The sequence below is a fragment of the Lycium barbarum genome, chromosome 3 (genome assembly GCF_019175385.1).
Source record: "Lycium barbarum isolate Lr01 chromosome 3, ASM1917538v2, whole genome shotgun sequence".
Lineage (NCBI taxonomy): Eukaryota > Viridiplantae > Streptophyta > Magnoliopsida > Solanales > Solanaceae > Lycium > Lycium barbarum.
This window is the reverse complement of record NC_083339.1, coordinates 117,404,304-117,419,275: the sequence shown is the minus strand read 5'-3', so window position 1 is coordinate 117,419,275 and position 14,972 is coordinate 117,404,304. Positions and strand designations below refer to the sequence as shown.

The window sequence follows — 14,972 nt, the reverse complement described above, 5'->3', positions numbered from 1 at the left end:
TTGAGGTGAGGTTTGATGGATCATTAAGAGACTCAGTAGTTTAGAAGATACAACTGCTAAAAATCTTAAGTATACATTGCTACAATATATGCTACAACAGATGCTGGGATTAAAATCTCAATCCCATATCTAATCCCCGTCCTCCCTTAAAACCACTGCTTATGATTATGATCTATTCTAACCAATTTTTGCCTCATGCATTCCGCTATAACTGAGAAAACCAACCATCTCACTAGCTCCAATATATAAAGCCATGCAACAACGTAACTCATTTACATTCAATAATTTCCTAGTGTTACATTGTAAGCAGCTAATTGAGAAGGAACAAAACTTGGTCTGAGGTTGCTTAAAAGGCTCCTCCTCGAACCCATCGGGCTGAACCTCCCTTTGATGCACTAGAATGATAGTCACCAACGTTAGCTACGAATAAAGGATCCCTCTCCTCAAATGCTATTTCATCAACACTATTCCCAGACGAATTCTTCTGATCTGTATGTTCCAGTTCTTTCGTCAAATCCTCCATTGTCTTCTTCAAAGTGGCTTTGCTCACCTGCCCTGCCTCACCCATTGAGATGCCAACCATAGTAATCTTTGGAAGCAAAGGTGATGGACTTAGTTCTCTGCATTCCCTGAGAGTAGTAATCATAAAAAACTTAGTTTATTTTCCACAAACAGAATTAATCTTAAGATGGAACACGTTATTTTCATGAAAAATTAACTGAATGGGACCTTTTATCTTGTATTATCTGCTGCTTCTGTCCTTTACTCCATGCAGGACTCAACCAGCCCCCAAAAGGGAGCCGGAGATCCAGTCCTAGTCGTTTCTTATTAGAGACATTATCTGCTCCTTCGACAGCTGAGGTGCCGATGCATTGTAGTTGGTTATTATTAGCCTCCAACTCAGAATTATTAACACAACGGGAAATCCTACACGCTCTCTGGAAAGAAGCTGCGCTCCTGCAAAATCAAACAATTTTGGTATTGAGATATTGCAATCAAATGTTTTACCGTCCAAATCTTTGCTCAGAGTTTGGAAATTTCTGAGACACCCGGATCTAGCTACTGAAATTGCGACATAAAATGATGAAATACCATCATCAGTGTTAGGCATGAAATTTCTCCCTGCAACGGAACTCTTGAAAATGGATGACTTACCTCTTTTCGAATGAGTCAACCAAGTAAGGAAACTTAGGTTGAATTCCTGTCGCTTTCCGCAACCACCTGTTCCCTAGAAGAACTTTATCAACACCATGTAGAAGTTGAATTTCAGCAGCCTTTGATATTACACTCAAAGGTATTGCTGGTTGACCCACTTCATCCAGCGCATCTTGCACCTGTCAATCATTAAACCAATAATGGGCTAGTGATATTTCGTATTTTCCACAGCACAACAAAATAAATGAACTGCTAAAACCAATAAAAGATTAAATAAAAAATAGGAAAAAGAGAAGAAACCCAAGAGGCTAATGGCATATGGTTTAGACTTTGATCAAGGCTATAACCATTCATAAGATGACCACATTTGTGGTTGGCGGCTTTCCCTACCCTTCAAATCCATGTAAAAAAATAAAAAAATCAATAGATCCTATTGTCCATCTCTCTCCATCCCACCCCCAACCCAACGGAAAACCACCTTAGAATTTTATTTTATTTTATTTTTTAGAAGGTAACGCATAAAACCACCTCAGAAAATTTATCACTATCCTCCTTTTCGTACCTCAGGAGGCTCCCACATACTATCTCCCATCTCTTCAATTACTTCGGCAGCCATGTTGTCATCAAAAACATCCCTTCGGCGTTGCATGTGTCTTGTTTGAATCAGTGAATGGAAATGTTGGTCAACAGATTCTTCAAGAATGCTATCTAACATGTTTTTGTCAAAGAAGTAAGGAGTATACCTGATAAGAAGATGAACAAATACATTTAAGATAACAAAGGAGAAAAAGAAAGAAAACTAAAGATTGAAAAGCTGCCAAAGAAAACAGTTAAATTGGGAATCACTATTTAGTACTCTCTTAATAAAGAGACTCTCAGAATAGTTAGTTGATTAGGCAGTTTTGACAAAAGGTGAACTGGACACTTCCATAAAATTACAAAAACAAATCAAATAAATAAGATAAGTGGGCTGGACAGTCTAAAATTCCGTTCACAAATTCTGCCGTATACTTCAAAAGTGCTTATAGTCATGAGAGCTTTTGCACCAAAAGATCAGTCAATCACCCCATCCTTGAAAGTGATTCAAATAGATACTCTGTCCACTATTGTTTATACAAATAAAACGTGGTAACAGGAGGATATAGTCATGATTAGCTTAATCATTCAATGTTCTGGGTTATAAGTTAATAACTCATGATCCTCTGTTTCTCAACATTCATTCCAACTGGACGAAGGGCTATACATTCAGATACCCTGTTTGATTGTACCCGGACTTTTGTCTTCCATTTGCAACCTTTCTTCACAGAAGGGATAAGGAAAGCACCGACAAAATGAACATATTTAAAAACTTGTTAGGAGTTTTATGATGCACAAATTACGAACTACGAGATTGAATTCTTAGCTATCAATAGCTACCCTAAGAAATTATAATACCTCTTCTTCTCGTTTCCTTTAGGAAGCAGAGAGGTATGCAAGCTTTTGCTGAATATAATCATATTAAATGGTTCTTTCAGTAGGAACTTTCAATCAAAGCAACTTGTGATGCTTTTATCTGCAGAAGTGGGACTCCTGAAAATGAAAATTGATCCTAAAAAGTGAACACTATGCAAATATCGTGTTTAATTGTAAAGTTGGCCCATTTTTAGGAGCCTGTTTGGCTGGGCTTAAAAAAAGCAGCTTATAAGCTGAAAACAAGCCCAAAAAGAAAAATTTGGGGTAGCCCAACTTATTTTATTTTTTTTGCTTATAAGTTGTTTTCAGCTTATAAGCTGCTTTAAATAAGCTAAGCCAAACGGGCCCAATTATTTTTTTGGGCTTATTTTAAGCACAAAATAACTTTAAGCTGGCCAGCCAAACACTCAAAAAAGCTGAAAACAGCTTATAAGGTGTTTTCAGCAATTATAAGCCAATCCAAACAGGCTCTAGGTTTCCTTTTACTGGTGATTTCACTGTCACATACTAATAAATTACTTCTCATATTTAGATTTCTCCCAAAATAAACACAAGCATCCCTAAAAGGAAAACTTTAAAGTTTTGTACAATAAAGAATACATATAGAATCCACTTTATTCTGTTCATTTTTCTTTACAAATCGAACTCACCATATGACTCTGCATCTTCCATAAACAAATATTAAATAATTCATAAAGATCCAATAGTACTGCTCACTAATAGATAGCGTCATACTTCTACGTGAACCTCCGCTATGAATATCGAATATCATAGCCATAAATAGGATTAAAATGGATCTAGCTCATAGATGAACTACCAGCAAGATTGTAGCGAAGAAGTTGAAACCTACCCCTGCCCTCCATTCCTTTCCGTAACCATGAAAATCAAATTGAACATTCAATTTGGGCCAGAAGAGTATATAATATTGAAGTTTTCAGAAAGCAAACATGGGAGTTTTGAGCCTCTTCACTTTTAGACTAGAAACTGCAAGATCAGCCACTCATTACATAACTCAAAACAGTGTAGCCAAAGGCTCATATGAGGCTCTCTTAAGCCCTGAAGCTCAATCAATGCCAGGTTGTACGGTTTGCAATGAGGCACTTTTGTGTAATGTGTAGGAGCCAAGATACCAAGGCGTGTGCCTCATTGCCCATGAGCTGTTGTAGACACTAGATATTGTTTAGGAGGGCAATAGTAGACACTAGATGTTGATGGTTAAAAAATAAAAATAAAAAAGAAGACATTAATTATTAAAAAGCATTATGAAGAAACTGCTAGTGGTTAGGACCGAAATTAAAAATTTAATAGAAGAAACTAGCTCAAAAAAATATAAAACTAAGAATTTTCAACTAAATCAAGAAATTTAAAAAGGTTTTTAAAGCTACTTCACATGATTTTACTTCATATAATCAATTAAATATAAATATTTCAATTCTTTTTTTTTTATGACATGGGAACCCGCAGATGCTACCCTTCGGGTGCGCACATAAATATTTCAATTCTTTTGACCAAATACTTATTGTTTGTCTTTGCAGTAATTTACCTGAACTATATTTTTTTTATTTTTCTACATTAGCGCCTTTTTGATTAAAGTGTTGGCACTTAAAGCCCCAGCAGACCATGGCGCTTTTCTGAGTTTTTTGCATCTTCAACTTCTGTGGACTATAATTTTTCTCACGTGCATCATTCTAAAAAGCCATCGGTGAAATAGCCTACCTAACAGTTACTTGCTGTGATAATTAGTGCTGGCAAAATGGTTTTAGAAAAAAAAAGAAAAAAAAAGTAACCATCCAATCCGACCTATTAAATATGGGTTGGATAACCGTCTTTTTTAAAAATGGATCAAATATGGATATTACCCATAATATCCACTAAAAAATGGAAATCCAGATGGATAATATATAACCATATGGATATCCATATTATCAATACCCATTTGTCTGCTTGTTATTTTTCATGAGTTCTTTCCGGGAGTCTAAGATTTTTTTTTCCTATTTTATTTGTTTTTTTTTATTATTATTATTATTTTCATTTTATTTTTTCCAAGATCTAAGCTTATTTTGGCTTTTAGCTTGTGTTCTCACCTGACCATTCCTGAAGTCTGTTAATCTATTTTTTATCCATGTCAAATATGGTGAATCTATTTTTTATCCATGTCAAATATGGGCGGGTAGGATGAGGTGGAGCAGTGGACGAATAGGGAACTTTATAAGATGGCGAGGAAGGAGGCGAAGTTGGCGGTTTCGACGGCAAAAACGGCAGCTTTTGAACGCCTTTATGCTGAACTAGAAGAGAAAGGAGGGGATCAAAAATTGTTCAAGCTAGCCAAGGCGAGGGAGAGAAAGGCACGTGATGTGGTTCAAGTGAAGTGCATCAAGGACGAGCATGGCAAAGTATTGGTAGAGGAGACTCTCATTAGACGGAGATGGCAGTCATACTTCTCCAAACTCTTAAATGAAGAAGGGGACAGAGACATTGTGTTGGGAGATCTAGAACATACTGGAAGGCGTCAAGATTTTGGGTATTGCAGGAGTATTAAGGTTGAGGAGGTTAAGGGTGCTGTTCGTCGGATGCGCAGGGGAAGAGCGACCGGACCTGACGAGATTCCTGGGGAATTTTGGAAGAGTGCGGGCCCGACAGGTTTGGAGTGGCTGACTAGGTTGTTTAATGTCATCTTTAAGACGGCAATGATGCCTGAAGAATGGAGGTCGAGTGTAATGGTCCCTCTATACAAGAACAAGGGAGATATCCAGAGTTGCAACAACTATAGAGGTATCAAGCTACTAAGCCATACTATGAAAGTGTGGGAAAGGGTGGTGGAGATGAGGGTGAGGAAAGGCGTGTCTATTTCAGAGAATCAGTTCGGATTCATGCCGGGATGCTCAACTACAGAAGCCATCCATCTTGTGAGGAGACTGGTGGAGCAGTATAGGGAGAGGAAAAGGGACTTACACATGGTATTCATTGACCTAGAAAAGGCTTACGACAAAGTCCCAAGAGAAATCCTATGGAGATGCTTGGAGGCTAAAGGTGTACCTGTGGCGTACATTAGGGTGATCAAGGACATGTATGAGGGAGCCAAAACCAGGGTAAGGACAGTAGGAGGAGACTCAGAGCACTTTCCAGTTGTGATGGGGTTGCATCAAGGATCAGCTCTTAGTCCGTTCTTATTTGCCTTGGTGATGGATGGATTGACGCGGCAAATTCAAGGTGAGGTGCCATGGTGTATGCTTTTCGCGGATGACATAGTCCTGATCGATGAGACTCGTAGCGGAGTTAACGCTAAGCTGGAGGATTGGAGACAAACTCTGGAGTCTAAAGGGTTTAAGCTGAGTAGGACCAAGACAGAGTACTTAGAGTGTAAGTTTAGTGAAGCACCTCAGGAGGCCGACTTGGAAGTGAGGCTTGGTACCCAAGTCATCCAGAAGAAAAGTAGTTTCAAGTATCTTGGGTCTATTATGCAAGGCAGCGGGGAGATTGACGATGATGTCACACATCGTATTGGGGCAGGGTGGATGAAATGGAGGCTTGCTTCCGGAGTGTTATGTGACAAGAAGGTGCCACCACAACTTAAGGGAAAGTTCTACAAAGTGGTGGTTAGACCGACTATGTTGTATGGGGCGGAGTGTTGGCCAGTTAAGGTTTCTCACGTTCAAAAGATGAAAGTTGCTGAGATGAGAATGTTGAGATGGATGTGTGGCCACACCAGGAGTGACAGGATTAGGAATGAGGATATTCGGGACAAGGTGGGAGTGGCCTCGGTGGAAGACAAGATGCGAGAAGCGAGATTGAGATGGTTTGGGCATGTGAAGAGGAGAGACACGGATGCCCCAGTGCGGAGGTGTGAGAGGTTGGCCATGGATGGTTTCAGACGAGGTAGGGGTAGGCCAAAGAAGTATTGGGGAGAGGTAATTAGACACGACATGGCGCAGTTACAGCTTACCGAGGACATGACCTTAGATAGGAGGGTTTGGAGGACCCATATTAGGGTAGAAGGCTAGTAGATAGTCTCATTACCCTGCCTTATTAATAGTCGCATTATCGTAGTATAATTTCTTGTGCTCTAATTTATGCTATTATGCTATTATCTGTTATTTCCTGTGCTTTGATTATTCTATGTTATCTGTGTCGCTTGCGTTACTTCATTTCCATATCGCTTTGAATCTCTTAGCCGTATCTGACCTCTTTTTATGTTTTTATTGAGTCGAGGGTCTCTCGGAAACAGCCATCCTACCTTGGTAGGAGTAAGGTCTGCGTACACTCTACCCTCCCCAGACCCCACGTTGTGGGATTTCACTGGGTTGTTGTTGTTGTTGTTGTTGTTGTTGTCAAATATGGGCGGGTAGGATATTTTATCCATTTTTGTTTAACCCGTTTTTCGACCCGCCCATATCCAATCCGACGTGTTCGTTTGCCACTCCTAGTGATAATTAACACATCCTAGATTGATTACGTGGAAAAACCAAATATACTTTTTTTTTTTTTGATGAAAAAGAAAACCAAAAATACTTTAAAACCTCTTAGCGATTGAACTCCCTGCTAATTGGTTTCCCATTGAATGGTTGTAGATTTTCTACTTTTCGGGATACTGCTGGTATTCGGGAGGCTTTCCCATTATTAATAACATTATTTATCTCATTATGAAGTTGGTTTCCTGGTTATATACTTAAATCAGTGTTCCTAAAAGTGAAAAGCACATAAAACAACAAGGTCCATAGAGCTCGAAGTGAAAAGATTCTAAGAAGCACATGCTTCTTTGAAGTGAAGCGTTCAATTTATGAAAAATTAAAAAGTGCCGGACATATAGAGTTTAGTACTAGAATAATTATTTCAATTAAGTAACTAATTTCAACATCCAATATGATAAAATAATACAAATAGTAATCCAACCCCTCAAAAGTCGAGATTGAAAGAACTGTCACTGATGGCTTTTAATAATACTGGGCTCTATAAGTTTAGCTAACCAACAACAACATACCCAGTGTAATCCCACCAAGTGGGATCTAGGGAGGGTAGAGTGTACGAATGTAAGCGGACCTTACCCCTCCCTTACAGGTAGAGAGGTTGTTTCCGATAGACCCTCGGCTAAAGGAAAAACAGTTCAAAGCAGTTCGGAAAAGGAAGTAACGAAAATGAAGAAGCCATGACAAAATACTAAAGAAAGCATGACATAACATTATGATATATTCAGCTAACCAGTCATGGAAAAAAATGGATTTTGAACCTAACTCAACCCTAGAAGCTAGCTCATGAGGTGGATTGTCCAAGACCATATGAGGAGGCAAACAACACACCGATGTGGGACTCTAACATATGCTTGACTTATATTTCTTTCTATTCATTGACGTCAAGTTTCATCGTAGATCCTAAGCTCTATGGTCAGTCTCACTCATGTAAGTGATACACTCCTTGAAGTGTCACCGTCTGACTGATGTTACATTGCACTCTGTCGAGTCAGTCAGCGTTAGGAGGCAATTCAAAATTTATTCATTGACGTCAAGTTTCATCGTAGATCCTAAGCTCTATGGTTCAGTCTCACTCATGTAAGTGATACACTCCTTGAAGTGTCACTGTCTGAGTGATGTTACATTGCACTCTGTCGAGTCAGTCAGCGTTAGGAGGCAATTCAAAATTTATTCTAAAATCCTATATCGATTAATAGACAAACCAGATACGACAATTCAAAGGTACTTCACCTTCCTTGATGTTTTGATTGAATGTTGCAGAATCTTTTACAGCTCTGAATTAAATTAGCAAAAATAACTCTCATCTCCTTATAATCGTAATTCTCACTATCACAACTAATTTCATCTGGTTGACAATTTATTTCAATTTTTAGAAACAAAAAAAAAAATGAGTGGGTTCATTCTAAGTTGCTCGGACTCAGGTGCGGGTGTCGGGTGCGGATCTGGAGGTCGGATCCTTCGTGATCTAAATTTTAAGATTAGGGGGTAGGGATCCAGGTACGGATATGGGTGCGGGATTTGGCTAAAAATAAATCAGATATCTAAAAATAGAGTTACATGTCTAAATTATGAGACATTTATGTGGAAAACTTACAAGGTATTCCAAGGAGAATTCTTTTTTTTTTTTTTTTTGGGTTTTGATCCAAGGAGAAAATATTGATCAAGAGGAGAATCCCAGAAGGAGATATAAGGAAAGGACTGACATAGAAATTTTTATATACAAAGTATTCCATTTTCTTCGATTTAAACTTAGCTTTTGCTTTGATTATAGAAATCATTGTATCTGCCCCGAATTTCTACGTCGATTTTGGTCAAAGTACCGAAAATCGGTTGACCATATCCGGTATGGATCCCACACCCACACCCATGTCATGTTGACATGGGTGCGGCACTGAAGCGAAGACTCCAAACAACTTAGGGTTCATTTGGCTGATAAATTATAGGGATGAAGGGGCCACTCAGCTATCTTACCATGACCATGAATCTAAAGACACTGTTATATATCAACCCAAAGTGGGCTTTGGTTAACAAGGCTAGTATGAAATAGTATGATAATATAAGTGAAGCAACATATGTTGCAAATCAGAAACACAAGTGACTGCATATAGAAGATAAATATACCATTTTATACCATCTGTAGTTGCTATAGCAATATCTAAGTTCTGAGCACTGAAAACAGGAACACCGTCCACCCTTTTTCTTCCATCATACGGCTGCATCGTCTTAAGCAGTTTGTTGGCTTCCTTGACCTGAATGTGCAGCAAAAATTTGCAGAGATTTTAAGATGATAAATAAATGGCTTTAATAGTTGTTTCCAGAATCAAATCAAGATCTCAAAACAGCATCAAACCTGTTTCTCATTCGGAACAAACTGGAACAAGTGTGGTTTTTCCTGCACAAAAAATTCATATGGTGGTAAAATTGTTTACGAAAGATGATAACATCAAGAAGTTTCCACTAAGGAGGAGCAACACCAGAACCTGGTAAATCTACTATCAATAGCTTTCAGGTGGAAGGGAATCCTTAAACTCTAACAGGTATCATTTTCCTGAAAGTCTTAACCATTCAGAACTAGCAAATTCACATCTCTTACTACTAGTGATTATTGTCTGCTTTGAGCCTAGGCTGCAAAGCTTTAAAACGCGTCACTAGAGTCCGAGGCTTGTTTACTTATATACCCAACATCTCTCTCGTGATTTAACGATGTGGAATTTGCCTAGGGTGTTACAGTTTCCTAATCCTAATTCGGAAGATGCAATTCTACATCTTTAGGAATCAAATTTGATCAAGAAATGGATAAATCTGGAAACCAATCCATATATATTTTGCTCCTAAAATGTATACTATACGTATCTGGTGGACAGTATGTTGAAAGAAAGAACAGAAATTTTTTAAGGCAAACATACTTAGCCTTGAAATGTAGATATATCTCTATATTTGCTTTTTGTGCAACCTTACAATTTTACACATGATGTACAAGCAATGACTGATCTGATAAGGGAATTGCATGCTCTCTGATTAGGTTTTGTCGCTTATAAAGCTATTCTCCTCAGGGTTGTCAAAACAATTTAGCTTTTGTAGCATAGGCTCAGTGCAAGTTTACCATTTATAAAAGAACTCTCATTACTTTTAAGAAAAAAAAAAATTCTCCTAAATATTGCTCCTTCAAAACATAGTTGATGTCTTTTTTTAATAACTAGTGTACGAGCTAGCTTGCATGCACCTCAATCAATTCCATGGGGCACCTGCTACCTCCCACCAATGCAGGTACCAGGTCAAGCATAGTTGATATCCTATAGCTTAAAATAGGGGTGGGCGTTCGGTTTTTCGGTTCGGTTTTATCAAACTTTGGTTTGGCTATTTCGGGTTCGGTTTTTTGAAGGTGGACACCGAACACCGAACCCAACTAGTTCGGTTCGGTTCGGTTCGGTTTCGGTTTTTTCAATTCGGTTTTTTTGATATAATATTAGAAGCGATTCCATTGACACTAATTCATATTCTCAAAAGCAATAAAACATAAAATTGATAAATTGAAATCAAAATCAAACAAACAGGATACACAAGAACAGAAAACTATAATCATGATATAGGATTACTAGGTGTTATATACATACCATAAGAATAATTAAGAAAACACATAAAGGACATACATTAATCCTAAAGACACATCCTAGTTACCTTTCTTTGTTAAGAATATTTGATTTTCTCAATTGAAGTGAAAAATTAGGGATACAAATGCAAAAGAGGACTTATTACAATTGAGTTTTTTTTTGCTTTAAACTTAATGGACCTGGACTATTTTAATTTTATTTTGGGTAATGTATTAAATTTCGGTGCGCGTTCGGTTTTTCGGTTCGGTTTTATCAAACTTCGGTTCGGCTATTTCGGTTTCGGTTTTTTGACGGTGGACACCAAACACCGAACCAAACTAGTTCGGTTCGGTTCGGTTTGTTGAAATTTCGGTTCGGTTCGGTTTTTCGATTTTCGGTATTTATGCCCAACCCTAGCTTAAAATGCATGTTTATACTAAATAAATTCAAATTCCTTGTATTTAACCTCTTAAATTTTTAAATGATGTAGTTCACATAGCTCAACTTGGTATTAGAGTGACAAACATCCAACGTTTTTTATTCATTGCCGCGTATCAACCAAATACTGCTACGTGCTTGGCCCAAGAAGAATCATTCACACGCGAGACGTGTTATATACCTATAATAATTAAATTGTTCTTTCTTAATAGGTTAAGCTATTATTCAGTAATAGAAGAAAAAAAGAATTTGAGGTAAATCCAAAATATAAATGTTTACCTACACACATCACTACAATTTATTTGATATTGTACGCCCTATATAATATGTTATCATGCAAATTTCGAGGAAAAAAAATTAGTCCAAAGAGATAATAAGTCCTAAATAACATTCAATTAGTTTCATTAAACGCAAAGTAGGTAAACTAACACTAGATCAGTCTCAAACTAGACCATAAAGCAGTACTAGATCCAATATGATTCTAATCCCAGATCTCCCAAACAAATTTGATGCTTCTCTCCAACTCCTTGTAGTTGAAGATTAGTTTGTGTCTTCTACAAGTTCTCATTGTGGGATTTTAACCTCTTTTACCTAACTATAAACTCGTCGAAAAGACTCTATCATCCTTAATTCCTACATGCAACACCCCCCCTCCCGCCTCCCGACCACCACCCGTTCTTCTTTTTCTTTTTCATATAAATGCAATGTGGTGATAAATATCTGCTTTCTTCGTTTGACATTTGCTTGACTTTACTGTACATATTTCACCATCAGATATTGATGGAAATATGATCAGAAACATAAAATGATAAAAGTTGAAATATTCCTATTAGAATACGATAGTCAAGTAGCCCACCATCCATTTAACCAATCAGTGCCCCTTTTACTACAAATAGGGGGCGATTAAGCTGTAAAACTAACTACTCCAATTTCAAAACAAAATACACGCCATATTCACAATTTTGACCAAGAAAGTACCTTAAAATGTTCATATGCTAAATCAAGACGGCATGCACCCACCACTCCACTAGGAATATTCAGCTTTTTAACATAAGAAACTGGAAAAGCAAAAAAGTCAGCATGCGAGAGATCTCAACAGATAAAACACTATCAATCAAGATATGAGGGACTTCCCCATCAAGGAATTTTTCAGTTTGAGGGAAAATATAACGGAAGGATTCTAGTTACATGGACTTATTCAGTTTTTCTTTTCCTTTTTTCTATAAGCAAAGGAAAGAGTTCGAGTTACATGATTTTTACGGATCAAAAAAGATAAAAAGAATTTGAATTACATGACCCAAGGTTTAAAAGGATATTTTCCATGTGAACATGAGTCATTCATGCATTGTCATCTCAGCAGTCTAACCAGCAACCACAAAAGGAAAAAAGAGAAGAGAGAGGGAAGGTGTGAGCTAAGGACCTAAAGATTTCAACGATTATAATAGCAACAGGCCTCTTATTACTTTATCAAAAAACATAGTAATGCGTATTCATCCTGGGAGAGTGGCGGCACCATACAATAAATAGAAATAAATATCTAACTCATTCAAATAAGACCTGCATCACCGAGATCCATGAAAAAACGAAATACTGGACCATTCCTTTCGCTCTTGGTAACTGTTGCAAACATTCTCTTCAGCCATTCTGGTGTCCTGGATATCACAAAATTAATCTTATGAATGACAAAAAACACTCAACATACAACTTTTCAAACTACTGACTAGTATGAGATGATACAATGAAGATAAGATAGTGATTTTAAAATTTTAAAAAATCACTATACTTTGTGCAAATATTATCTATACACTGGCCAGCTATGGAATTTGCTTGTCAATGACAACCAATTCCATCAAAACTTCAGCACATACCAAATAAAAGATGATGTCCAGCTGCACGTCAGGCCATAGGATCATAATGAGCACAAGTAGTTTGCTCAACCCAAAAATGAAAGATCTAAAACAAAGATAAGACACCTCTAGGCTCTAGCTTCATGGGAACAGCATATTAGAGAACAAAAAACCGTGTTGGTTTTTTACACGCAGCTGCAGACCGCATACAAGATAATCAACGAAATGTCTGTAGTTAATACTAAAGACTCTATCTATGACTAGACTCATATTTTTATGCAAGATGCTTGCAGAAGTGAAAGAGACAACTACTTAACATGTTTTTTACAAGGTTATTTAGCATGTGATTTAACGGGGAAAAAAAACTACTACATGAAATTTTGAATTTCACCAAAAGTTGTATTTATTGCTATATTTGTCCACTAAACGGGTCTTGAAATGAGATGGTAAATATGTTTCCTCTCTTGATGGTGAATCTTGATAAGCTGATACTAGGAACCTTTTTGGAGAAAAGCTAGTCACAAGATGGGTATAAGAGATAATTTTAAGCCTAAAGCAACAACCAACCATGGCTTTTCAGCAATATCAGTTCTTAACAGTAATCAACAATAACTTTCCAGCAGTAGTGATTCTTACTTGTAACTTTTTTTTAATCAAGTAAGGATCTAAACTCTTCACGATCTCTATGAAATGCGATATCATGTTGCCTTTCGGTGCTGTGAGAGATACTCCATTTGTTCCTTTACACTCGATTATGTTATGAGTAATTTAAAGTTTACTGAGTGCAACAAAACTAAACTTTGTCCCAAGCACAAAATATGACTAGCTTTGTTTACTTACAAGTTCCAAAAAAAAAAAAATATGACTAGCTTTGTTAAACCTTTAGGAGGCTTAGATGTCTATATGACTAGTAATACCCCCATTATCCAGTCATCTCCTCAATAAAGTTAGAAAAGTCTAGACTTATTTATGCAATCCTCCAAGCCATTGAAGAACTCAGCCTTGTGGCCGCCGCTATCCTTCAGGTGCGCACAAGTAAACCACGCTCCTGTGCAATAGCCGGCAAACCACACAGGAGAGATAACCCGCACTAGGCAAGCAACGAGGACCCAGAAGGCAAATCCTCTAGGCAGGGGTTTTGAACCTGAAACCTTCACTATGGAAGTCCCATGCTCAACCAACAGACCCACCCATGTATTCGTACCCCCGTGGATTTAGACAACTAATAATCACACCACCGATACTAATACTTCCCCAGTTCCTACTTATGCCAAAACATTGCAAAAGAACAACAATTTGTCTGTACCCATATCAATTCTCATAGCTAAAACATAACCTGCCATGCCAATACAAGGGAAGCTCAAATGAAACATGAAAAGAGATAATAAAGATTACCTTTTGGAGAGAAAGGGTATGTCAAAATGGGTAGAAACAGCCATAAGACCGGTCCCAGAAAGGTCACACATACTAAAAACCTGACCAACGAAAGCTGGCCCACCTTTTCCGGTGGTGTTGAGGCCAGAGATTCTCACCGTTGATGGAAAACCCGACCCGGAATCGGAAGGCATATTCTTGACAACAATAGACGATGTGGGTACCCTTTGTTTTCTTGAATACAATGATGAAAATGGAGAGGAATTGAGCGGTAAGAAGGATTTGGGTGAAGAATATTAGAAGGGCAAAGGGAAGAATTCTTGCAGTGGGGGCAATGCGAGGTGATTATTATTGCGATGAGGTTCACTCTCACTTGCACAGGCCGTGGACAAGTGGATGTACGGTTTATTTATGTGGGAAGATTTTTGTCAAAATTTCAACTATGGGAGGGTCAGAGGACAAATTAGACTTTTATCTCAATGAAGAGACAACAGAGCAAACGAGAAAAAGAATTAATCTTAGTATATTTTAATCGGACAAAGGGTCAAAAAAAAAAAAATATGCGAACTGAATAAAAATATTCTTTATTCATAGTTTGATCCAAAAATATCCTTAAACTATATAAAATTAAACTAAAATGCCTCTATTAT

General features: G+C 37.6%; 1 protein-coding gene across 1 annotated transcript; it reads right to left on the bottom strand.

The window, feature by feature from the left end:
- On the bottom strand, positions 1 to 14,749 carry LOC132631979 (uncharacterized). The gene is made up of 9 exons (XM_060347761.1): positions 14,344 to 14,749; positions 12,659 to 12,753; positions 12,080 to 12,159; positions 9,424 to 9,465; positions 9,195 to 9,322; positions 1,718 to 1,898; positions 1,156 to 1,334; positions 730 to 957; positions 1 to 629 (listed from the first exon to the last, which is right to left on the bottom strand). The coding sequence occupies exons 1-9, from the start codon at positions 14,514 to 14,516 to the stop codon at positions 347 to 349; spliced, it is 1,389 nt and encodes a 462-aa protein (XP_060203744.1). The 5' UTR covers positions 14,517 to 14,749; the 3' UTR covers positions 1 to 346.
- Between the last annotated feature and the right edge of the window lie 223 nt (positions 14,750 to 14,972).

Bases quoted from the DNA above. Each gene is read 5' to 3' on its own strand.
- LOC132631979 (XM_060347761.1), bottom strand. From the start codon at position 14,516: ATGCCTTCCGATTCCGGGTCGGGTTTTCCATCAACGGTGAGAATCTCT. The intron at 12,160-12,658 runs GTCTTATTTGAA...TTGCTTTTCCAG, and splicing joins CATGGATCTCGGTGATGCAG to TTTCTTATGTTAAAAAGCTG. The intron at 9,323-9,423 runs GTTTGATGCTGT...CTGCACATTCAG, and splicing joins TTGTTCCGAATGAGAAACAG to GTCAAGGAAGCCAACAAACT.